The sequence below is a fragment of the Falco peregrinus genome, chromosome 7 (assembly GCF_023634155.1).
Source record: "Falco peregrinus isolate bFalPer1 chromosome 7, bFalPer1.pri, whole genome shotgun sequence".
NCBI classification, from domain to species: domain Eukaryota; kingdom Metazoa; phylum Chordata; class Aves; order Falconiformes; family Falconidae; genus Falco; species Falco peregrinus.
The window spans coordinates 18,774,584-18,797,514 of NC_073727.1; the positions used below are offsets into that span (position 1 = coordinate 18,774,584).

Below are 22,931 nucleotides of genomic sequence, written 5' to 3' on the forward strand. Positions count from 1 at the left end.
TTAACCTGGTGCCCTCAAGCTTGGTGGGTGCAAGTGACTATGGCTGGGTGCAGTCCTGCCCCCCTGCATCCAAACCCCACGGGGCAAAGCTAGTGGCAGAGCAGGGGTCTGTTGTGGGGTAAGGTTCTGGAGGTGCAGGATGAGGCCCACCTCCTTCCCACAGCAGCCCTGAGCCAGTGCCCCAAAGCAACTGTGGTTTTGTGGGTTCTGTCTATACACTCTTTTTTTTTCTTTTCTTTTCTTTTTTCTTTTCTTTTTTCTTTTCTTTTTTCTTTTCTTTTCTTTTCTTTTCTTTTCTTTTCTTTTCTTTTCTTTTCTTTTCTTTTCTTTTCTTTTCTTTTCTTTTCTTTTCTTTTCTTTTCTTTTCTTTTTTCTTTTCTTTTCTTTTCTTTTCTTTTTTCTTTCTTTTTTCTTTTCTTTTCTTTTCTTTTTTTTTTTTTTTTTTTTGCATTGCAGACAGGTTTCAAAGGTGAACCCCAGCAGCTGTGGATTTTCCAGCCCGCCCGCTGCATGTATGGGGCAGGGTCACCCTGCCAGACCCTGCCAGTAGGCCGGCCCCGGGTCTGGGGCTCTGCACCCTCCACAGTCCCCCAGCATAACCCTGCCAGGCTCTGCCTGCACCCTGCACCCCCTGCATGCACTCCAAGTGTGCACCTTGCACCCCAATACCCACATTGGGCATCCTGTGTGTGCAGCCTGCACCCCATGCATGCACCCTGTGGGTGCACCTTGCATTCTGGTACCTGCTCCCTGCACCCCGTGTGTGCACCCTGCAGCCTGGTGCCTGCACCCTGCACCTCATGTGTGTGCCCTGCACTCTGGTACCTGCACCCTGCACCTGATGTGTGCATCCAGCATCCTGCTTGTGCACCCCAACACCCCCAGTGCCTGCACCCTGCATGCTGCTGCCCCCGCCTTGCACTCTGGTGCCCGCTCCCTGCAATCTGTGTGTGCACCCTGCACCCCAGTACCCGCGCTGTGCACCCTGAGTGCGCACCTTGCACTGCCTGCATGCACCCTGCACCTCATGTGTCCTTTGCATCACATGTGCACACCTTGTGAAAGGGTTAAGGCCCCGAGAACAAGGGAGATGTCCTAAATACCTCAGATACAGGTACTCAGCTGAACAAAAGTGGCTCCGGATGGGTGTGAGACGAGGAGGCACCTGCATAAGAGGTGCGCGGGGCCATAAAGATAAGAAAGTCACAAGAGAATGGCAACAACAGCCTGGGAGAACACGTGGCAGAAGTAAAGGTCAGTGGGTGGGTGCAGTGAAGAAGACTACAAGCCTTCATCTGCAGACCCCGACAGCCACCCAAAGACCACCAGGACAGACGACTGTGCACTTGGACCAGAGATTTCAATCTCAGGTTTGTTAAGGAGTTCTCAGCGATCTTGGGACTGTAATGTTAGGGTATATAGGCTCTGGCAGTTTGCACTGATGGTGAAGCTACCTCCAGTGCCCCCCCGTGCTCCAATAAAGGCTGCCTTGCTGAATAACAGCCTGCTGTTATTTTTACTCTATCAGACTCCTTACCCAGATGCACCTAGCTAACCGCTTCCACAAGGGAAGTTGAAAATCGAGGCGGTTTGGGTGCTGCCGACCCTTGCATCACCTGCACTGTACTTGTGCACCCTGCACCTTGTGTGTGCATCCTGTACGCTGCTGCCCATCCCTTGCATTCTGGTGCCTGCACCCTGCACCCCAGTACCCATGCTGTGCACCCTGCGCGTGCACCCTGCGTGTACACCTTACACCATATATGTGCATCCTGCACCCCATGTGTGCACTTTGCGCCATATGTGTGCACCATTAACCCTGTGCGTGTGTACTCTGCGCCCTGCATGCTCAGCCTGCACCCCATCCATGCCATCCAGCAGGTATTTCCAGCAGAAACTCATCTCACCCATTGCAGAGACACTGGTGGGGTCAGAGGGGTAGGAGGAACCCTGGGGGTGACTGTCCCTACCAGATACACTTGTCCCCTGACCATGGTGTGACTGCCACCAGCTTCTCTGAAGCAGAACCAGGCTGGGGAGGGCAACAGAACATGCACCTCCACTGCCATACCAGCATCTTGCTTAAGCGGTAAAAAAGCCGATGGAGGATAAGTAACAGGAGCTGAAGCTTTAATTCCTGCGCATGGCGCTCCTCAGGGGAATGAGTGTCCTGGGGAACAGCAGTGGCAGTGGAAGGTTGCTGCCTGTCCTTGGTGATTGGAGCAACACATCCCAGGGATGGTGGAGGTCAGACCTCCCGGCTTCGTGCTCGCTGACCTTTGGAAGGATTCACAGTCACATTCATCAGCACCAGCACGGATGAGCACAGAGCATGGAAGGGGGGGTGCCCAATTGCACCAGCAGTGCCAGAATTGGAGATTTGGGGGTTTTAGCTGCGCATCACTTTGAAAACACCCTGCAAGCAGCCTCGCAAACCCAGCCCTGTCTTTGTGGCTGGGTCCTGGACACACTGGGTGCTGTCGCTGTCGCCCACATGGTCACTATCGGAGCATCCCAGCTAGAGCAGAGGATGGAGCCAGGGGATGCTGCTGGGCTGGGCTGGCTCCAGGCTGCGTTTCACAGTTTCTCTGAGTGCAATGCCTTGTCAGCACTTCCCTGCAGCCCCCTCATGCCCACTGGCAGATGAACCCTGTGAGATAAGGCCCCAAGGGATTAAGCAAATTAAACTAATCTGTGATTTTACCCTCTGTGCACCACCTCCTTCTTTAGAAGAGCAAGAAAGCCCTGGCTGGCCTGGGAAAGCCCTGAACCCCCCAGGTTTGCAGTGCCACAGCCTGAGCAAGGGCTGCTCTGCACCAGAGAGTTGGTTTGCTTTGGGGGCTACTCCCCCACATAACATGGAGTGACCACCAAAGCCTTGCACCCTGCACCCTTGCAGCTTGTAAACCCCAAGACACAGCAGCGGATGCAGCTGGGTCCAGCCACTGCTGCTGAGCCCAGTGGAAGAGTAACCTCACACCCCCGGTGGGATTTATTCTTTGCCAGAGCTGAACTGCTCAGAGCAGCTGAGCCTCTGCTCCCCCAGGGACATGTCGTGATTCTTCTTCTCAATATCCATTTTTTTTTGTTGTTCACCAAGGTGAGTGTTTAGATTTGTAGAGTGGGAATTGCAAGTACCTCCCAGAAAATAAACCCAGTCTTTTGTGTGCTGCCCTGGGAGCTCCAGGAGCTGCCCCTAATGCCAGGGCTTTGGGAGATTTTATCCAAGCCTCTGCTGCTGGATCAGGGCTTTGAAACCCACCCTGAGGTTTTCCAGACAGTTTCTTCTTTTTCACATCGAAGAGTTGAGAGGGGAGCAGGATAGGACCACCACGGTTCATGCAGATGGATACCACATCCACCCCGGGGGAGGGGTCTGCTGATGCAAGCTCTGCAGCATCCCAAGGGATGTGGTCCCTCTCCCTCTGCTGTGCCCAATGCCACTGTGAGCTGTGAAAAGAAATGGCTCAGAGGAGCCCAGTCCAAAGCCAGACTTCTTTTTTCATTGCAGACTCCATCCATCGCATCAGGGCCTGGTCCCATGGGTACTGTTAGCAGCAGCCAACCATTGCTCATGTTGATAGCTGAAGGGTTTCTCCTGGGAATAAACCCTCCGAGAGACAGGGTGAGGCCTCCGAGGAAACCTAGGTTGGATTTTGCATCTCTTCTCATGGTGTTTGCATTGCTCTGGCCATGCCCTCCCAAAACTGTCAGCATCAAAGCCCAAGTCTGCTTTGGCTTGGCTGGTTTCCTGGGTCCCTGCTCTGCAAGCAGTGGGGTGTCTCCATCCTAAACCAGGTGCCCTGGGCTAACTGCATCCCACCGGCCTGCATGGGCATCAGAGCTCATTGAACATGCTAAGGATGCGTGCACCCGAGGACATGTACACCCCAGGGATGGAGGCTGCATGCACCCAAGGGACCAAGGCCACGTGCACCTGGGGGGCCAAGCACATGTGCACCCAAGGAGCCGAGGACACGTGCACTATGGGGACTGAGGACATGTGCGTCTCAGGGACTGGGGATGCATGCACTGGGGGGGATGAGGACACGAGGACATGTGTACCTGTGGGGACTGGGGATGCATGTACCCAGGGGACCAAGGGCATGTGCACTCCAGGGTGCTGAGGACACATATGCCTGGGGCACTGTAGATGCATACATCCCATGGGGCCAAGGGCATACACAGCCAGGGTGGGGGATGGGAGCTGGAGAAGCCAGTCTAGGCTGCAGGGGAGAGGGCATGGAGCTGGCATGGGGTGGGAATTTGCAGGAAGGGGGCTGCCGGAGCAGAGGGATGCCCTGCTGTGGCAATGCATGGTGCACGGGGAGGGATTATGTGGTGTGCAAGGTGGGAAGGGGGCTTAGGAGCTCTTTGCAGGTCCTCCTGCCTCCCAAAATCATTCCCAGGATCTGCAGAAGGGCTGGTGCACTGCTGGGCACCAATGCAGCCTTGCAGCCTGCCCTGAGCTGGGTGGAAACACCCAGGTCAGGCCCCTGTCAAGGGCTGGGGTGCAGGGAAGGCTGGTGGGAAGCTGCCAACACCTATTAAAACCACAAGCCCAGATGCCAGTGCCATGGGAGAGGCTGTCCTGGCAGCGCCTGTCTGGCTCCCCGGGCAGGGCCAAGGGGCGGGTGCTTGTCTGCAGCTCCCAGCTGCCCGGGGATGCTGCTTTTGGATTTTACATTTCATCAGCAGAGTCCAGCACAGCTCTGGCACTTGCTTCCGAGGCTGCCTTCCCTGCCAGCAAACCCAGAGAGGACGACAGCCAGGGTTACAGATAACTCCAGGCTAGGGGGAGCAGGTTTAAACACCTCGCTGCCTACCCAGGGGCTGGCTTTATTCTCTCCCCCCACCCCAAATCCACGCAGTTCCTTTTTCAGGGATGAATCCGGATGCGAAACATTCCCGTGGGTTTGCTGGCAGAGCAGGGATGGGCTGGGAGGAGGGATGCAGACAGACAAACCACAACGCTCCAGCTGAAAATAGTTGAGGGCTGGGGAGAATCTGGGAGGCAGGGGTGTGGGGGTGGAAATACCAAGCATGTTTGCACAAATCCTTATGCTGTACTGGATGCCTGTTTACAACATCTGTTGGGGCCAGGAGAAGGGCCGAGAGCTCAGGGGAAGGGGGCTGCAGGCAGGGGCTGAGCCCTGGCACCACAGGGAAGAGGCAGCAAGATGCTGCACGACCCTGCACCCTAAAGACTACAGGACGAGCCGAGGTGCTGGGGTCACTTTGTGCTTTATTTCTCAACAAGGCAGAAGGCAGCGTTAATTATTATTAGTGCATTAAAACCTCCACACCAAAACAAACCACGTGGCACGAGCAGCTGCCGCCCCAGTGCAGCCCCTGCTATGGCACGAGGATGGCTCCAGCCCCAAACCATCTCCCAACACCCCAGGCTCCCCCCCTCCGAGAGCTCACCGATACCCTTTTAGCTGCACACAGCAGGGACAATGTGGTGCGCCGCCCTCCTCCTAGCCCTGGCTCACCCATCACTTCCACCTATCAAGCTCTAAAAAAAATACAAATCGAGCCCTAAAGGCAAAAATCCAACCCTAAAGGCAAAATCAGGCCAGGGAGGAGGGAGGCACGGGGCAGGGCTCTGCCTGCCAGTCCTGCTCACAGCCTGGAGATCTTGGGCAGGGGGATGTCGGGGGGGAGCCCCTCCAGCCATTTCACCAGGATCCTGTTCACCACCGCCGGCCTAGGGGCACAGCACAAAGCTGGGGTGGGAGCCAGCAACCCCTGGGACACAGGGGAGCCCAGCTCCGATGGAGCAAGGCCGTGTGCCACGCTGCCTGCAGTACCTCTCCATCTGCGTCCAGTGCCCGCACTCCTCAATGTGCTCCCGGTGCAGCTGTGGGATCTACGGAGGGATGCGCGAGAGTGGAGAGGGGCTGGTTTGTGCCAGCGTCTGGCACGCTGGGCATCAGGAGCCCACCCCAGGCTGCCCCTGCACCCTCAGCTCTTTATTTTGGCAGCAGCAAATCCCCTCCTGCCCACTGCAGTTAGGAGAGGAGACAAATACCCCCTTCTCCCCCCACCCTGTCTCAGCCTGCCCCCCTTTATCAAGTGAAGTCCCTGCGTCTGGGCCAAATCCAGCTCCTCTCAGCATGATGGCCCTGCCCCAGGGCTCTCCAGCAGTGGGATCTTATGGAAGCGGGATAGCTTTGGTGCATGCTGATCCTGGGCAGGGGTGGGATGGGAGGACACTGGCTTACCCACTCCTCCATGCCCCTGCTCATGCTGGGATGCAGCACCACATCCTTCCCAGCTGTGACCATCAGCGCTGGCATTGTGATCTATAGGAGACACAGGTGACAAAGGTGGGCAACGTGCTGGTTCTGCAAATACTCCCCGCGGGGCAGGATCAGTCCCCACCTTCCTGTCCTTGGCAGAGAGTGCCCAGTGCCAGTTGGGTCGCATGTTACGGTACCAGTTCAGGGGACCACTGGGAAGGAGGGGAATGGGATGGAGATGCTGGGACTCAGCTCCTGCCGACACCACCACGGGGACCAGCCCACTGCCCACAGCATGGCCAGCACAGGAAGAGCCTTCAAGGGGAAAGCAGCCCCCCTCCGGCAGCCTCGTGCCTTCTTGGGGTTATGAAGCAAGGCCAAGGCAGGTGGGGGGTCCCCCTTCTGCAAAGGGGGGTACCCCACCAGCCCCCTGGGCTCCTGAGCTTACCTGAAGCCAGATTTTTTGAAGCGCTGGATGTAGTACTGCAGCTCGGGGCCGTGCAGGATCTGGCTGGCAGGGGGGTCTTCTGGGAAGCCCACCAGCAGCCCCCCTGCAAGAAGCAGCACAGTACTGCCCACCTGCAGCATCACCACCCGCAGCATCCCCATCCAATCCAGGTCCCCCCCAGCCTTACCTCGCTCCCAGACCTTGTGGAAGTTGAGCGTGAAGGGCAGGCGGTCCTGTGGAGAGAGGGGACTGAGGGAAGGCAGGGGCAGCACCATGCCCAGGGAGGAAAACCACCCAGGGGGGCTGCAGGCACCTGGGGCTCCATGCCTCTCCTCGCTGGGAGCCAGCACCGAGCACTGCTGCATCCTCAGGGATGCAGGAACTGACCGCACGGCTCTGGGCTGTGGAGCTGGGAGCAGACACCAAGCACCGCTGCATCCTGAGGGATGCCAAGACCCGACAGCGCAGCCCCAGGCCACGAAGCCGGGAGCAGCCAGGAGCAGCCGGCTGGGATGGCAGAAGGATGCTGCCAGCAAAGCATGGCCTCCTGCGCACTCCCGGGGCACTGTTATTTTAAACTGCAAAGTTTTTCACCCTGCAGCGAGACATTAACAATTGCAGGGGGTAAGGAAGCAGTGCCACGCTGACACAGTCACCCTGCAGGTATGTTGTGCCCCAGGCTGGGCTGCCACCCCCCAGGCAGCACAGCTTTCTAGGGGTCTTCTCCATCCCCACTCAGGGTCAGCTCTGAGTCCTGAAGAGGTGCAGGCCTTCGCTGCTTACAAGGATGCATTCACTCTGGTCCCTACTGATGGCTGACTTGAATGCAGACCTTGCTGTGGATGGGCAGCAAAAGGATGGCAGACACAGGGTGGAGCATGCCTGAGGGTCACTGTGGGCCACTGCAAAGCCATCCCTGAAGCTTTTGGCTCCTGGTGTGGGTGAGGTGGAAGGGCAGAGGGTGCCACATGCAGAACCCCAAGAAAGCTAGCAGGGCTTGGAGAGGACACCTCTGCTCCCGCTCTGGGTCCACCCTCAGCCTACCTCCTGGCGCACGGAGCGGATCAGGACCTTCAGGGTCCGGCCAATGTCCTTCTCGAGTTCTGCTTCTGCGATGCCCTGCAGGGGGGGGGGGAAGCACCACAGGTGAAGCCAACCCTCCCCAGGGACCCAACCCACCCCAGGGCTGGATCCTGCTGCCCATTGGGGCTTGGGTGGAAGCTGGGCATGTTTCTTTGCTGAGTTCAGCATGGGAACAAGGTCTGGCAGGGGGACCACAAGCCATTTGCAGCTGGGTTGACAGCGAGAGCCCCACGGCGTGGCACCCTGGCTAACGGGGCAGGTGATGCCCAGCCATGAGCTGAGGACCCCGACATGGGCACGTTCCCATACTTGGAGGGATTTAAGCCCCAAAAGAGAGGGAGAGGATAAAACCTGTGGTCCTGGACTCACCGGCTCCTGGAAGTAGAACTGATACTCAAAGGTGGGATAGGTTTTCATCTTCTCCACGATGTCCACAGTGGGGTCAGCGGGTCTGTATGGGGTGTTGAGCGAGGCCACAGCTCTGGGACATCACAGAGGGGGGGCAGAGTCAGCATCGCAGCCAGATTTGGGGTGCCCGGCATGAGCCAGGGCTTTGCTCCAGCGGGGGGAATGGAGAGGGCAGGATGCCTGGGGGTAGGGGCAGTCCCCAAGGAGCCACCTGCATGGCACAGACCCACCTCACCCTCTCGGGGTAGAAGAGAGCCATGTTCCAGACCACGGCACCGCCCCAGTCGTGGCCGACCAGCACAGCCTGCGGGATGCCCTGTGGGGAGGGGGGCCGTCAGCGTGTCCCCCCACCCGCAGCCTGGGGAGCACCTCGAAATCCTCCCCAAAACCAGGGCCCACGAGCGATCAGCAGGAGAGATTTGCCTTCCTCTGAAGCAGCAGAGAGATGAGAAAAGAGCAATAACTTATTCCCCCCCCTGCCCTTTTTTGTGTTTTTTTCTTTTCTTTTTCCCCCAAGGAAGCAGCATTACCTGATCCCCTGGAGCAATTTGCTCCAACTTAATTAAACATTTAAAGTACCTGAGCCTCTGGAGGAAAGAGATTCGATATTATCCACCAAAAACACGTCTGGAGGCTGCTTGTCCCCTGGGATCACCGATACGGGTCCCCACTGCCAGCACACTGGGTGACAGCACTGGGAACGTCTTGGTATTGGTGGAGCCGACCAAATCCCCAGGGGCTGGAGAATCCCCCAGGGCTGGCTGGATCCTGCCTGGAGCTGGGTACCCCGAGGTCACTGTTCCCCCCCTTCTATTCCATTTTTCTGACCTCTCTGTGCACCTACAAATAAATCCAATTAAAACCGGTGCTCCTGACAACACAGCGGCTGGTTCATAATTAGCTGATATTTAGAAGTATAATTAAAAGTCCCTCCTGGCAGACGTGGCTCGGGACCAGCTGTGTGTCAGCAAGCCCTGCTTGCTGCTGTTCCACAGCATGAAACCCGGCATCTAAGACCCCCAACAAGGGGCAGAGGGTTTGGTGGGAGTCCCAACATCTCCCACCTCCGATGTGGGGCTGAGTAGGTCCCCCTCCATGCTGATAGGTTTCATCCCACCATCCCTGGCCATCACTGTGCTAGCTCCTGGACCACTCTGCATCTTCTGCATCCCCGATACAGGCTCAAACAACATGCAAAGCTTCACAAAGTCATTTATCTTTCTCCAAATCCCCCAGGTTGTCCCGGGGGAGGGAGGAGGAGCTCTCCTGGGAGGCAGAGGAGCAGGATGGGCCCTGATGGTAGTAGAGGAGCAGGGAAAACTGAAGTCCCAGCCATACAGCATGCAACAACTTCACATCCAATCTACCAAGCTCACCCCAAAGCAAAGGGGTGCCCACCCACTTGCCAGGCTGCACATCAATAGGCACCTCTATATCCATTTTCCTTATAATTTTTAATTCAGCATGAAGGCAGTTCCCCAGCAAAACGTCAGGGTCATTATCCTCACCCGCTCAGCACCAAACCAGAGCTGCTGCTCCTGTGGTGCCCAGCTTGGTTCCCTACTGAAAACCCATCCCAGCTCTGATGCTGGTACAAAACCACCATGGCTCCTCAAAAAGGAGCCGTTGCAAAACCTCAAGGGCTTTTTTTCCCCCTTGTTTCTTTGGTTTTTTTAGCACTGTTCTTTTTGAAGGACTCATTCCCTTGGAAGCCATTTCACAAGGAAAAAGCCCTGGAGATGCTGGCATATCTGTGGGATGTGCCTTCCCTTCCCTACCCTTCATCTCTTTTAAAAGGTGCAGGAATCAACCCCATCCCCTCGCCAGGACGGGAATTAAACCTGGACCTCCCAAACCCAAGTGGATCAGATGCCAAGATGACACTGGATTTGAGCTGTGCCAAGGCAACGTTGGTCCCCTAGCCACCCCAGCCACTTGGGAGCTGCTGCAGTTGGGGTTTAAGGAGGATGAAGGGGATGCAGCCCAGCATCCTTCTCCATGAGTATCTCGCTGCCTTACCAAAACCCTGCCGAGCCACAGATGCCACAAGCCCATCCCCCCATACTCAGCAAGGACACAAGGTCCACGAGAAGGTGACAAAGAACTGGAAACCCTCCCAAGGATGGGTTGTCTCCACTGGCAATGGGTTGTAGGAACATCCCCATCCCTAAAATCCTACCCATGGGGAACACAAAGATGGGGCTTGGTGCTACCCCAATTTTGGACCAAAGTCACTGGGGAGCTCAGATGTCCCAGCATGCAACAAAGTCACCAGGGAGTTCAGCTGTCCCTGCACGGGAAGGCAGAGGTGAAAGGCAGCTAGGGGGACACACACCCAAACCTTGCAAAGGAAGGACCTAGCATGGGGGGTTCCTCACCAGTTTGTCCAGAAAAACCACCAGGTCCTGGGGAAGAGAGAAAGGGTCAGATCCTGCCAGGGACCATGCCTTACTAGCCCATGCCACCCTCCACACTGCACTCATTCTGCCCATGCCCATACCCTGCAGCTCCTCACCTTGCATATCTGCTCCTGGGAATATTCTTTGACATCTGCACAAAGGACATAATCGCCATCATTTTAGTATCTACACATTTCTAAGGATGTGTTTTGCATCCACCAGAGCTGCTGGGGCTGCAGGAGCAGGACAGCTTCCACCCCCTCAGGAAAAGGCTTTTCTGCTCACCTCCTCCCGGGTCTTAGCCTTGGGGTTGGCAGCTCCAGCCCCACACCTCCCCGTCCCCCCTACACCCTGGCAAGCCCAGCTCACCTGGTGGGGCCGTGGACTCCCCGTAGCCCTTCATCTCTACAGCAATCACCCTGAAGCCAGCATCAGCCAAAGCTGGGATCTGTAAGGGAAAGCAGCAGCCTCTGAAGGATGCAGAGACCCTTGGATCCCACTCTCCCCTGGTGCCAGCACCCATCCCACACCTGCCCACCCCAGCATGCCTGGAGATGTCCCCAGGAGGGCAAACATGGGCTGGTGAGGCTGGAGGGTGAGGAACACTCCTGGGTTGTGTCCCTCACAGCTCAAGGCAGGGTGGTGGGACAGCCCTGGGACCCCCCAGGAGTGGTGGCCATGCACACCCTCCACAATGCTCCAGCATCCCATCACCACCCTCCTCCCAGTCTCCTCCATCACCTGGTAGCGCCAGGAAAGCCAGGACTCAGGGAAGCCGTGGCAGAGGCAGATGACAGGGCCGTGCCCCATTTCCACGAAGTGCAGCTGGATGCCGGGCTGGAAGGGACGGAGAGCCCTTGCTGGCTGCAGGTGGCACAGCTTCACCCCTCCAACCCTCCACCTGCCCCAGCCTGCCACCCCAGAGCCACACAACCATGTTTTAGCCCCTGGGGTGGATGGAGAAGACCTGAACGATGGGGCAACCTCAGCATCGTCCACTCACAGCAGCTCATGCAGGAGGGTGGACAACCCGACAAGCCACCTCTTGGCTGGCACGTCCTTGCACGGGGCTCAACACCCTCCCCAGGACACCTGCCCCACTCCAAGCCTTGCCAAACCCAGGGACACCTTGTCACCAAGGCAGTCACCTCCACCTACCCGGATGGGCACGTATCCGTGGCTCACAACAGATGGATCACACGCAGTTGGCAGGGGCTCTTCTTGGGTGAGAAGCTGCAGGGTGAGGAGGACAGGGCAAGCTCCTGAGCAAGGCTGGAGCTCCATGGGATATCCCCACCACCCTACTGCTGCTGAGATATCCATCCCTTTGATATCAGCATGGCTCAGCAGGTCCAGGGGATGAGGTTACTGGGGATGGGCAGGGTTTGCAGGAGATCACAGCCCCCATCCCATTCGTTTCCAAAGCCACGTGCGAGTCCTCCACCAGCACCGCATCGCAGAAAGACCCAGAAGATCACCAGAAGAGCTGGGGACAGAGGGGACTCGGACGACCTCTACATGCCTGGATGCCCGAGAGCTCCTCCAGCTCCTTCAGGACGGTTTCGGTGTCCCTGACGAGGACAGTGGCTATGCCCATCTCTTGGGCCGGTTTCAAGTTCTCCCCGATGTCATCCAGAAGGATGACCTGGAGGTACACCAGCAAGAGGCTCAGCTCTCCGGGAAGGGCAGCCACGGTGTTTGGCCAAGAATTTTGGGTGCTTGGAGGGACCCTCCATGCCCTGTTTCTGGGGTGATGGTTGTACCTCCTGCGGCTTCGCCTGCAGCACATCCAGGGCGTAGGTGTAGATCTTGGGATCTGGCTTCTGCACTCCGAGCCGGCAGGACTCAATCACTAGGTCGAAGTGGCGATGCAGCAGGTTCATCAGCGTGGCCGTGAAGAGCCTCCCAGCACTGTCATCCACCCAGTTGTTGGTGAGGATGCCCGTCTTAAGTCCTAGGGAAAGGCAAAGCAGAGAGTGCTGGTTTTCCCATTCCAGCTCTCCAGAGCGCCTTTGTTTTCACCTCTCCTGCCTGGCCGCATTTCTTAGACCTCATCCTAAAATCTCCAATTTGCAAGGCTCTGTCCAGACCAGGACACCCCAGCAGGAGATCAAAGGATGCTCAGCAGGAGCTTATGCCCAATTTGTACTTCCAGGAAAGCAAGGCTTGACCACCCCAGTGCAAGCAGGACATGAGCCAGAGCTCAGGCACAGTGAGATGCCGAGCCCATGGACCAGCCATGGTGTGGGGCCAAGGGCTACAACATCCTCCTAATTGCTGGCTGGGTGATAACATCTCTGATGGACTTGGTAGCTGGGCTTAGAATATTTCATTAGAGGATGCTGAGAATCAGGAGTGCCCAGATGATGATGTAGGCCTTGGTGGGATCGACCAGCACCCGGTGGTGAGACTGACCAGGAACCTCGTGGCACCTGCCTGGGAGGGGAACAGCACCCTTACTCCAGCACCCCTTGCCTAAAAATCCTCAGCACCCACCGTTCCTCCGCAGCACCCTTGCTGCCTGCAGAAGGGGGGCATTAATCATCCCCTTGGCCGTCATCTCTTCAAAGGCTTGGGTGACAGAGAAGGTGGGTGGCAGGGTGATGCCTGAGGCAGAGGCGTGCTGCCTGCAGCCCTCTTCCATCAGTGACAAGAGCTGGAAAACACCCGTGCAGTCATAGAATCATAGAATAATGGGATTGTTTAGGTTGGAAAAGACCATTAAGAGCATCAAGCCCAACTGTTAACCCAGCACTGCCAACCCCACCACTAACCCATGGCCCCAAGCACCACATCTACAGTCTTTTACATCCCTCCAGGGACGGTGCCGCCCCCCCCCCCGTCCCTGGGCAGCCTGTCCCAGTGCTGGACACCCTTTCGGTGAAGAAATGTTTCCCAGTCTCCAACCTAAACCTGCCCTGGTGCAACCTGAGGCCGTTCCCCCTTGTCCTGTCGCTTGTGACCTGGGAGCAGAGACCGACCCCCCTGGCTGCAGCCCCCTCCCAGGCAGCTGTAGGGAGCGATCGGGTCCCCCCCGAGCCCCCTCCTCTCCAGGCTGACCCCCCAGCCCCCCCCATCAGACTGGTGCCCCAGCCCCTGCCCCAGCCCCCTGCCCGGCTCTGGACACGCTCCGGCCCCCCAAGCTCTGTCTGGGAGTGAGGGGCCAGAACGGACCCCAGGGCTCGAGGGGCGGCCGCACCGGTGCCCAGCGCAGGGGGACGGTCCCTGCCCCGGCCCTGCTGGCCACGCCATCGCTGACACCAGCCAGGGTGCCGCTGGCCTCGGCCACCTGGGCTGCCTCGCTGCCGGCTCATGCCCAGCCGCTGCTGCCCAGCCCCCCCGGCCCTTTCCCGCCGGGCAGTTCCCAGCCCCCGGCCCCGGCCCGCAGCTGCCTGGGGCTGGTGTGACCCCAGCGCGGGGCCGGCACCGCCCGGGGTGACCCTCGCGCAATTGGCCTCGGCTCATCGATCCAGCCTGCCCAGACCCCCCTGCAGAGCCCCCTGCCCCTCAGCAGGTCAGCACTCCTGCCCAGCTTGGCATCATCTGCAAAGGTACAGAGGGAGCACTCGATCCCCTCGTCCAGATCATTGATAAAGGCATTAACCAGGGCTGGCCCCAGCACAGATCCCTGGGGAACACCACTGGTGCCTGGCTGCCAGCGGGATGTGATCCCATTCCCCACCGCACTTTGGGCTCGGCCATCAGCCAGTTTTTAACCCAACATAAAGTACAGCCGTCCCAGCCATGAGCAGCCGGTTTCTCCAGGAGATGCTGTGGGATGTGCCAAAGGTTTCACTAAAGTCCAGGCAGACATCACAGCCTTCCCTCACACGCTGAACCACCTTGTCATCGAAGGAGATCAGGCGCGTCAAGCAGGACCTGCCTGTCATAACTCCAGGCTGGCTGGGCCTGATCCCCCTGTTGTCCTGCCCATGTTGTGTGACGGCACTCGGAGTGATCTGCTCCGTAACCTTCCCTGGCACCCAGGCCAGGCTGCAGATCCTCCTTCAGCCCTTCCTGTAGACAGGTATCACATTGGCTTCCCTCCGGCCAAGTGGGACCTCTCCGGTGAGCCAGCACTGATGATAAATGATGGAAAGTGGCTGGGTAAGCACTTCCACCAGCTCCCTCTGTACCCTTGGGTGGGTCCCATCCAGCTCCATAGACTGCTGTGTGGCTAAGTGGTGCAGCAGGTCACTGACCACTTCCCCTTGGATTAAGGGAGCTTCACCCTGCTCCCTGTCCCTGTCTTCCAGCGCAGGGGACTGGGTACCCAGAGAACAACTGGTTTGACTATTAAAAGTCTGACACAAAGACGGCGTCAGGTATCTCAGCCGCTTCCCCATCCTTTCTCACTGTGTTCCCCCTGTTGCCCCCCAGCATCCAATAAAGGATGGAGATTCTCCTCAGCTCTCTTTTTCTTGCTAACAAATTGCTAAAAATATTTCTTATTGTCTTTTAACAGCAGTAGCTGGGTTAAGTTCTAGTTGGGTTTGGGTCCTTCTAATTTTCTCCCTGCATAACCTCACAACATCCCTGTAGTCCTCTGGAGTTGCATGCATTCCACTGACACCCAAAACCCAAAGCACAGTGCACCCCCGAGCCTGCTCCCCTCGGCTCCCTCCCGAGCCCCATCAAGCTGGCAATGCTCCGTGCTGGTACCCGAGGGCTCACCTGGGTCAGGGTGATCTGCCCCCCTCATCGCTTTGGCGTAAGGACCATCAGAGCCACTGGCAAACATGACCTCCCGCAAGAAATTCCTGCCAGACAAGGGAGAAGAGGTCAGCTGGGAGGGGACCCCAATACCAGGGGGGTGTTGGGGTGCGCTATGGGGAGGGGGATGCTCTGCACTGGGGATGTGGAGCTCCATCCTCCATCTCCACCCAGACGGTCCATCTCCATCACAGGACCAAGAGATTTGCTGCCCATTTATTTCCACTGGCAGCTCAATTACTTCACCCTGTGGACAGAGGAGCAGGGAGTTTTGCCAGGAATTAAAAAAAAAAAAAAAAAAAAAGAAGTGCAAAGAGCAAGGTATTTTGTAAGCTGTACCTCAGGGAAAATAATGTGTCCCTATCACAAGATCACAAAAGGCCTTCTTAGGCAGCAATAAAACAAGATTACAGCGACTGGCTTTGGGACAAAGCTCTCCTCCAAGTCGATAAAAGCACAGCTCAGTTAAAAATAAAGTGGCTTTACCTGTTCCAGCAAGATTGCTGTCACTTTTTTTTTTACTATAAAGCGAAGCAAAAAGATGTTTGATGACCTGATAATCTGGGAATTTATTGCTCCATCTGTTCCACGTCCTCCAGCATTTAGTTATTTAATATTTTATTCTTCCTTTTTTAACTCCCTGCTTTTTTTTTTTTTTTTTTTTCCTTTCCAAACACCCAGGCGCTGCCAGGAAAGCCTGAGCTGTTGGGAGGTGCTGACAGACAGAACCAGTCTGGCTCCTCTTTGGGAGCTTTTGGGGTTACCAGCTCCCCAACACCCCACATTCCATGGGGCAAAGGGTTCACTAGGACGCGAGGAGCTGTTCAGAAGCCACTCCAGGGGGTCGGTGCTTTGGGTTTCGCCAGCTCCAGCCTGTGCACCGAGTTGTGTCGGGTCTGAGCACTGGGGCTGGGATGGGCTTAATTAATTAACCTGCACCCACATCCAGGAGAGCCCCCCCACCTTCCCCCAGCCTGCACCCCAAATCCAGGCAGGAGGTCCTCAGCCTGTACCCCGTTGTATACACTGGGACCCCCACCTCCCGTCCAGGACAGAGGGTCCCCAGCCCTGTCCTCTTGCTGGGACGGCCCCGGTTGCGCAGACCCCGCGCGGGCGGCGGCCGCACACACACAAGTGTTGTCGCCTCGTATTTACGTGTCTCCAGCCGAGCGGCCACCCGCCGAAACGCGGGCGGGCGGGCGAGTGAGTGCCGCCGGGCCAGGCCATACCTGGGCAGAGCGCAGTCCCGCTCGCAGGAGCCCAGGAAGTGCTGCAGGCCGGGCCGGAGGAGCACACCGCCCAGATCGAACAACACGGCCCGCCGCGCCATGGCCGCCCCACAGCCGCCCCGCCGGCACCCAGGCTCGAACCCGCGGCACCCCCGCCGCCGGCGCTGAGGCCCCTCCGCCGCACTGCAGCCCCGCCCCCACGGCCTCGCCCCGCCCCCGGGCCGGCGCCGGGCTGGGTCCTAGCGCCGCCGCCTGCGCCCGTCACGGAGGGTGCCCTCCCGGACGCCTGCGACGCTCCGCAGGTCACCCCTGCGCGGAGGACACGCCGCTCCGCCCCACCAGCACCCTCCCGGACCCGTGGGGCTGTGGGATTCCGGCCCCACGTCTGGTGGTGGCAGCCCCCCGGCTCCCTGCTGCCCGGGTTTTGTCCATAATCGGGTTTTCTTCCATTAACGGGGAGTCCGGGCTTCCCCCTCAGCTCCCGCGGCACCCCAAGGTGCAGCAGCACCCTCTGACCCAACCTGCCCGCACCCAACTCCGAGCAGCCTGATCGGGCTGAAAGTAGGAGGGGGCAGGGGTGCACGGGCAGGACTGGCCATGTGCTGCAGGCAGGCACACACGTGCACACACACATGCATGCACACATGTTCAAATGCACGTCTGCATACATACATGCACACATATGCACACGTGCACACGTGCATGCATGCACAGCTATATGCACTTGTGCACACATACATGCATACATGCATGTTCACATGCACAGACGCACACACATACATGCACACGTGCAAACCTATATGCGCATGTGCACACCTGCATGCATGCATACATGTAAGTATACATGCGCACACACAACATATGTAGACATGCATACACACATGTGCACATAAATGCACACACACATATGTGCATGTGCACATGTGAAACACGTGTGCATGCTGAGCATGTATGCACACCACCAGGCACATTGCTGAGGATGTATGTGCACCTTTAAGCATGTGTGCACAGTGAGGCTGCGCAAGCACTACCAGGCATGTGTGTGCACATTGAGCACATGTGCACACTCAGCACATGCATGCACACTCAACGTGTGTGCACTGCTAACTAAGCATGTGCATACACAGTCAGCATACATGTGCACAGTCAGCACGTCTGTATGCTGCCAGGCATACATGCATGTGCAGGCACACTCAGCACATGTGTGCACACTCAACATGTGTGTGCACTGCTAACTAAGCATGTGCATGCACACTCAGCGCACGTGTGAACAGTCAGCATGTGCATGCACTGCCAGGCATGTGCAGGCACAGCCAGTGTACATGTGCACACTCAGCACATGTGTGCACTTCTAGGCATGTGCGTCTAAACTCACCACACGTGTGCACTGCTAAGCAGGTGTATGCACTGCTGAGCACAGTTGCACACCACCAGGCAGCTGCGTGGGCCCTGAGCACATATGTGCATGCTCAGCACAGGTCTACATGCCAAGCACATACGTGCACACACGTGCGTGCTGCCTGGCCATTTCAGCAATCCTGAGCGGCAACTCGGAGAGGCAGCCCCAGGGGGGACACGCGGCTTCCGTGCACCCTGAGCCAGCCCTGGCACACTCGACCGTGGCGGTGGCTGTGGCCGTGGCGGTGGCCGTGACCGTGGCCATTCGTGTGCGTGCGTGGGGGCCGGCCCTGCCTCGAGGAGCCGCTGGCAGTGCGGTGGCAGGACGCTGAGTGGTGAGCGAGGGTGGCGGCGGGGGGGGGGGCGGTCGGCAGTGGTTTCACACGCAATCCCAGCCCCCTGCCTCAGTTTCCACACCTGCAAAACAAGCGGTGGGATGCTGGCTGGGGCACAGCTTTGGCGCGGGGGGGGGAGGGGGGGTGCTTAGGGGGGTAACTGCACCCCTGCCCGCTGGAGCGGGGCTGGCGGGGGCTGTTCCTTGCTAGGATGGCTACTGGGGGGGGGGGGGGGGCGGGGAAGAGTTATTTTAAGGGGGCTCAAGCCCAGACAAGCCATGCGTTAATCAGCAGCAGCCTGCTGCTGAGGCTCCGTGTCCCCCGTTCCCTGTCGCCAACCTCCCGCTGTCCCTGGGACACCTGATGGGACCTCCCAGCACCCTCCCAGGGTGGTCCAGTGCCGGGCAGGCGGGTGAAACCCCCTTCCCCGATTCCTGGCATGGCTCAGATCGGCGGGGGGCGAAGGCTTTTCCTCCTCCCATCGCAGTGGGGGCAGCTCCAGCGCACCCCCTCTGCTCACCCCAAAAGTAGGGCTGCAAGCCCCGCCGAGTCCCAGCTGCCGGGGCCAAAAGGTGGGAGCAATTGGGGGGGGGGGGGGGGCGGGGGAAGGAAAAACGTTACTGGCCTGGTGGTGTTCTGGTGGGAAGAGCTGGGAGGAACAACCCAGCAGCCTTGGTGCCAGAGAAGTGCCAGCATGGCCGGCTCCTGGCAGGGCTGGGCTGCGGTGCTGAGCTCTGTGCTGGGGGCTCCCCACTGCACCCCCCTCACTCCACCCCCCATCCTGCTTTTTGGGGCCCTTTGCTCTAAAGTGAGAGCCACTCACCCCTGCCAGGTGTTGGCCTGAGACCTGAGGAGCTCGTTGCACCCCAGGGTGCTGGCAGGGAGCTGTGGTACCGATGGGGGTCCCCCCCCTTCCCTCTGCAAAGGGGCTCGGGGCTGGCTGGGAGGATGTGAGGTGCCGGTGGGGACACCCTCAAACGCCACATCCCTTCAGCTGCCGTGGCAGCAGCCTCTGGCACCCGCTTCCCCAGCCCTGGCGCCAAGGTTTTCCGGCGGTGGTTTTGAAAGAGCTGTATTGTCTGCCCACCCTCCACCCCCCACCCCCCACCCCCCCCAGCCGCCGCAGCCTGGCTGCTTTTCCATGGCTCCGGAGGGGGTTTTGGGAGGATGATCTGGATCAGCCTCACCCCGGCCCTTCCAACCCTCATCTTAACCCCTCCGTGCCTCAGTTTCCCCATTGCTATACTCCATGTGATGTGCTGAGGGGGTGCATAAAGGGTCCTCCCTCCCGCCCAGGGAGGGTCTTCCGTGGTGTGAGGAGAGCGGGGTACAGCACCCCCAGATCCCAGCAGCCAGAGATGCGTATGCAGGGGAAAATAAGGGTGCCTGGAGGATTTTGCTGGTGCAAAGTAGAGGGGGACCAAAAAGGGTCTCAGAGGCTGTCTCAGCCACAGTCTTGACCCCCTCCCCATTTCTCTTTGCTATTGCAGGACACCATGGTCCCAGGGGCCCCCAGCTGGTGTCTGCTGGTGGGGTTCTGCACCCTCGGTCCCCCTGCCACCATCCAGGGGGTACCTGAAGAGGATGTGACACTCAGCACCAGGACAGAGGAGCTGGGATACCACCTCGCCCAGGATGTGGACCCCCTCCAGGACCCCCAGCGCTGTGGCATCACCTTCCACACCCCCAGCCCTTGCAGCCCCCTTGGACCTCCTGTCTCTGTCTCTCGTGATGAGCTGGATCATCTCAAGAACCTCTTGCAGGACACCAAGGCCAGCCTGAAGGATGTGGAGATGGCGGCCACACTGGAGGACAACCAGACCCGCTACCAGGACATCATCACCGAGGCGCTGCCTGCCATCCATGGGGCCAACCTGGAATTTCAGGAGAGCCTGGATAATATCCGCAGGGAGCTGGAGGCTCACATGGCTGAGGCTGATCACCCACAAACAGCTGAGAAGAAGGAGAAGTAAGTGTCATGGGAAGAGAATGGAGATGCTCCATGGAGCAGATATCCCAAACTCTTCAGGTGGGAGCAGCCCCAGGCTGCAGACACCTGGTGGTGGTGGTGTCTGGGTGTCCCCAAGGGTCCCACAGCCTTTGTGGTGGCTCTCAGGTGACACATGGTGTTCAGATGCTCAGCAGACCACCACCATTAACATCCGTGTGTGTGTCTCTGCCCTAAAGCCACCACAGCAGGGCCGGTGAGGGGTCCTCTGAGGGCAGGGTTGGGGGATGAGGTGTCAGGAGCAGGGATTGTCACTCCTGAACCAGTGACCCAGTGCAGCTGAGCCACAATGTGATGATGGAGCAGCGTTCACCAGGATGGAAGAATTGGGGTACCTGCTCCTCTAGGTTGGGACCCTGTCCCAGGAGCCCCAGTGCTTCAGCATCACCTTCCACACCCCATTGCAGGAAGGCTGGTGCGGACACAGGGGACACTAAGTCCACTCTTCTCCTCCCCAGGCTGTGGAAGGGTGTCCACGTAATGGCCCACATGCTACGTCTCACTAGGCGCCTGGCCCAGACCCTCGACGATGCCTCCCACCACCTCCACGCTGAGCTGAGCCGGCACTGGCAGAGCTTGGCTGCCCAAGCCACCACCACCGCCGAGCCCTAGGACAGTGGGGACGGGCTCCACTGTCACCCTGTGTATGGCCTTGCTTGCTGGTAGGACCCCAACCCAGCTCATCTCCACAGATTTTGGGGTGTCCTGGCTCCTCTCCCCAGCTCTGGGAGCTGAGACTTTGTTTGCATGAGGTGGTTGCAGAGAGGTCTGGACACTGGAGCTGGCAGCACCAGGAAGGGACAGGAGGTTGGTACCCTCTACCTGGTGCCATCGCACACACGATGCCATCACTCGTGATGCCATTGCACACATGATGCTGTTGCACATGTGTCACCATCACACATATGATGCCATCGCATATGTGATGCCCTTCACCCCGGCCCCAAGTGTTTGATGCATTTATCCTGCAGGAGCTCAGCCATCATATAGCAGAGCCTGGTGCCACCGTGTGTACTCAGCCCCTTGCCCGGGGGAAAACCCTTCTGTGGGGAGTTACTTCCTATCCCCAGCAGACCTCTGCATCCCTTTGGTCCTCCCTGGAAGAGCTTTAGCCACACGGGCTCCCTTTTTTCACAGCTATCCAGCCCCATGTGCCAACAGCTAAGCCATCACACCCCGAGCCTGGCCTGAACCGGGCTCCCAGGGCTCCCCAGAGGGTCTTAAAAATTAAGTCCAGCTCTTTTGGCACTTAGCTGCATCTCGCCAGTGGTCCAGCAGCATCACTGCCCTCCTGGCATGGGTGCTGCCACTGCCAGCCCCAGTTAATCCTTCACTCTTGGGAACACCTTGTCCAGGCTTGGAAGAGCCTTTTTGCCCCTGGGGTGGCAGGAGCGGAGGCTGGCTCTGGAGCTGCAGGCAGGGCGGAGGGGAGGGAGCTGCCCAGCCTGCGCAGGGCAGAGCAGGCAGCAGGAGAGCGGTTGGAGATGAGCTGCTTGGCAATAAATTGAAACTGGCAACTCCAGTGTTCCCAACCCACTGAGGTCTGGGCAGCAGGAGAACAGCTGGAGGCAGAAAATCTCTCTGTGTTTGCAAGCCTGGATGTTCTCCCGGGAGGCTGGAGGGAATGGCCAGGGCCACCCCGGCACGTCGGGCTTGGGGCACCCTGCTATCCCCGTGGTGCACCCTAGGGATGGGCAAGAGGCAGAAATACCCCTGGGCAGTAGCAGCAGCGCTTCTGCAGGAGCTGCAGGCAGCAAAATAAAGATGCATTGCACTCTGCCAGGCGTCAGTGTTATCTCTGCGTCTGTTTTCTCTCCCTCCTCTGCTGTCTAGGGGGAAAGGAGGGTGGATCGGTTTGGTTGTGGTGTTAACTGGCCCTCCACCTCCAGTCAGGAGCCCAGTGAAGGAGACAGGCTCCCTAGCACCCACAGTGCTTCCCACCACCCTCTGAGCCTTCAATCCACCATCCCTGCAGTCAGCTCTCTTTTTTCCTCCCCAGAAAAATCAATGTTGGTTGTCTTTTTTTCCTGATTAATTTTCTATGGTCTTACTTGACTCATCCTTCTCCCTAATTCCCTCCCTTTGGTGGGCCCAGATCGATCTCTTGGAGCAGTCCTTGCAATTGCCAGCTGCTCCCCATCCCTCTGGCATCCATTGTTCCATCTCCCCCCACTCCCCATCACCCCAGCTTCAGGGGTCCATCCAGCACCAAACACCCTCCCTTTGGCCTTGCGGGCAGCCTTGGGACGTGGCCTCAGGGCTCTGTGCTGTGGCATGGGGACAGGGCTTTGCACCGCACCACTGGCTGCAGTGTGGTTGCCTAGGGAAGGGGGAGGTTGCCAGGCTTTAAAAAAACCCAGAAAGGTGGTTTGGTGCAATCATGACATAGATGAGATATCTGGATCATCCCAGTGCGATGCTTGCATCACTGAGATGTTTGTGGCCATGGGGCTGCAGACGGAACCACCCATTATCTACTTGGGTTTGCCACCCACTGCTGCTGGGGTGGTGGGGTGGCAGGGTACCAACTCTGTGGTCCTCTTCCCCATGGATTTCTGGTATTCAGCATCCCAAGAGTAGTGGGCATGGATGCAGGCAGGATAGAGGGGTCCTGCAGTGGAGTTGGGGGAAGCAGCAAATTTAGGTGCCCTCCATGCCTGGGTCT

The 22,931-nt window shown here is 58.3% G+C and overlaps 2 protein-coding genes across 6 annotated transcripts; one reads left to right on the forward strand and one right to left on the reverse strand.

Moving 5' to 3' along the window:
- Window positions 1-5,225: 5,225 nt before the first annotated feature.
- EPHX2 (epoxide hydrolase 2) lies at window positions 5,226-16,701 on the reverse strand. 5 transcript variants are annotated; one of them, XM_055810157.1, is made up of 19 exons: window positions 16,526-16,579; window positions 15,258-15,343; window positions 13,080-13,239; window positions 12,347-12,537; window positions 12,106-12,228; window positions 11,742-11,816; window positions 11,325-11,420; window positions 10,953-11,031; window positions 10,700-10,734; window positions 10,563-10,589; window positions 8,415-8,500; window positions 8,146-8,257; window positions 7,738-7,812; window positions 6,881-6,926; window positions 6,694-6,796; window positions 6,388-6,457; window positions 6,228-6,308; window positions 5,814-5,872; window positions 5,226-5,710 (listed from the first exon to the last, which is right to left on the reverse strand). In XM_055810157.1, exons 3-19 carry the CDS (start codon window positions 13,225-13,227, stop codon window positions 5,626-5,628), a joined length of 1,491 nt encoding a protein of 496 aa, XP_055666132.1. In that variant the 5' UTR covers window positions 13,228-13,239; window positions 15,258-15,343; window positions 16,526-16,579; the 3' UTR covers window positions 5,226-5,625. The 5 variants fall into 5 exon arrangements, 4 of the variants coding, with proteins under 4 accessions (XP_055666132.1, XP_055666131.1, XP_055666134.1 ...); XM_055810156.1 differs by lacking the exon at window positions 13,080-13,239 and having other exon boundaries at window positions 16,526-16,701; XM_055810159.1 differs by lacking the exon at window positions 12,106-12,228.
- Window positions 16,702-18,110: 1,409 nt separating this feature from the next.
- LOC114011925 (uncharacterized) lies at window positions 18,111-22,052 on the forward strand. The gene is made up of 3 exons (XM_055810170.1): window positions 18,111-18,258; window positions 19,749-20,227; window positions 20,725-22,052. Exons 2-3 carry the CDS (start codon window positions 19,755-19,757, stop codon window positions 20,876-20,878), a joined length of 627 nt encoding a protein of 208 aa, XP_055666145.1. The 5' UTR covers window positions 18,111-18,258; window positions 19,749-19,754; the 3' UTR covers window positions 20,879-22,052.
- The last annotated feature ends 879 nt before the right edge of the window (window positions 22,053-22,931 follow it).

Coding starts and splice junctions, on each gene's coding strand:
- EPHX2 (XM_055810156.1), bottom strand. CDS start 16,626: ATGGCGCGGCGGGCCGTGTTGTTCGATCTGGGCGGTGTGCTCCTCCGG. Junction 10,735..10,952: donor GGAGTCCACGGCCCCACCAG/GTGAGCTGGGCT, acceptor TCCTTTGTGCAG/ATGTCAAAGAATATTCCCAG. Junction 5,711..5,813: donor CACTGGACGCAGATGGAGAG/GTACTGCAGGCA, acceptor CTGTGCCCCTAG/GCCGGCGGTGGTGAACAGGA.
- LOC114011925 (XM_055810170.1), top strand. CDS start 19,755: ATGGTCCCAGGGGCCCCCAGCTGGTGTCTGCTGGTGGGGTTCTGCACC. Junction 20,228..20,724: donor ACAGCTGAGAAGAAGGAGAA/GTAAGTGTCATG, acceptor TCTCCTCCCCAG/GCTGTGGAAGGGTGTCCACG.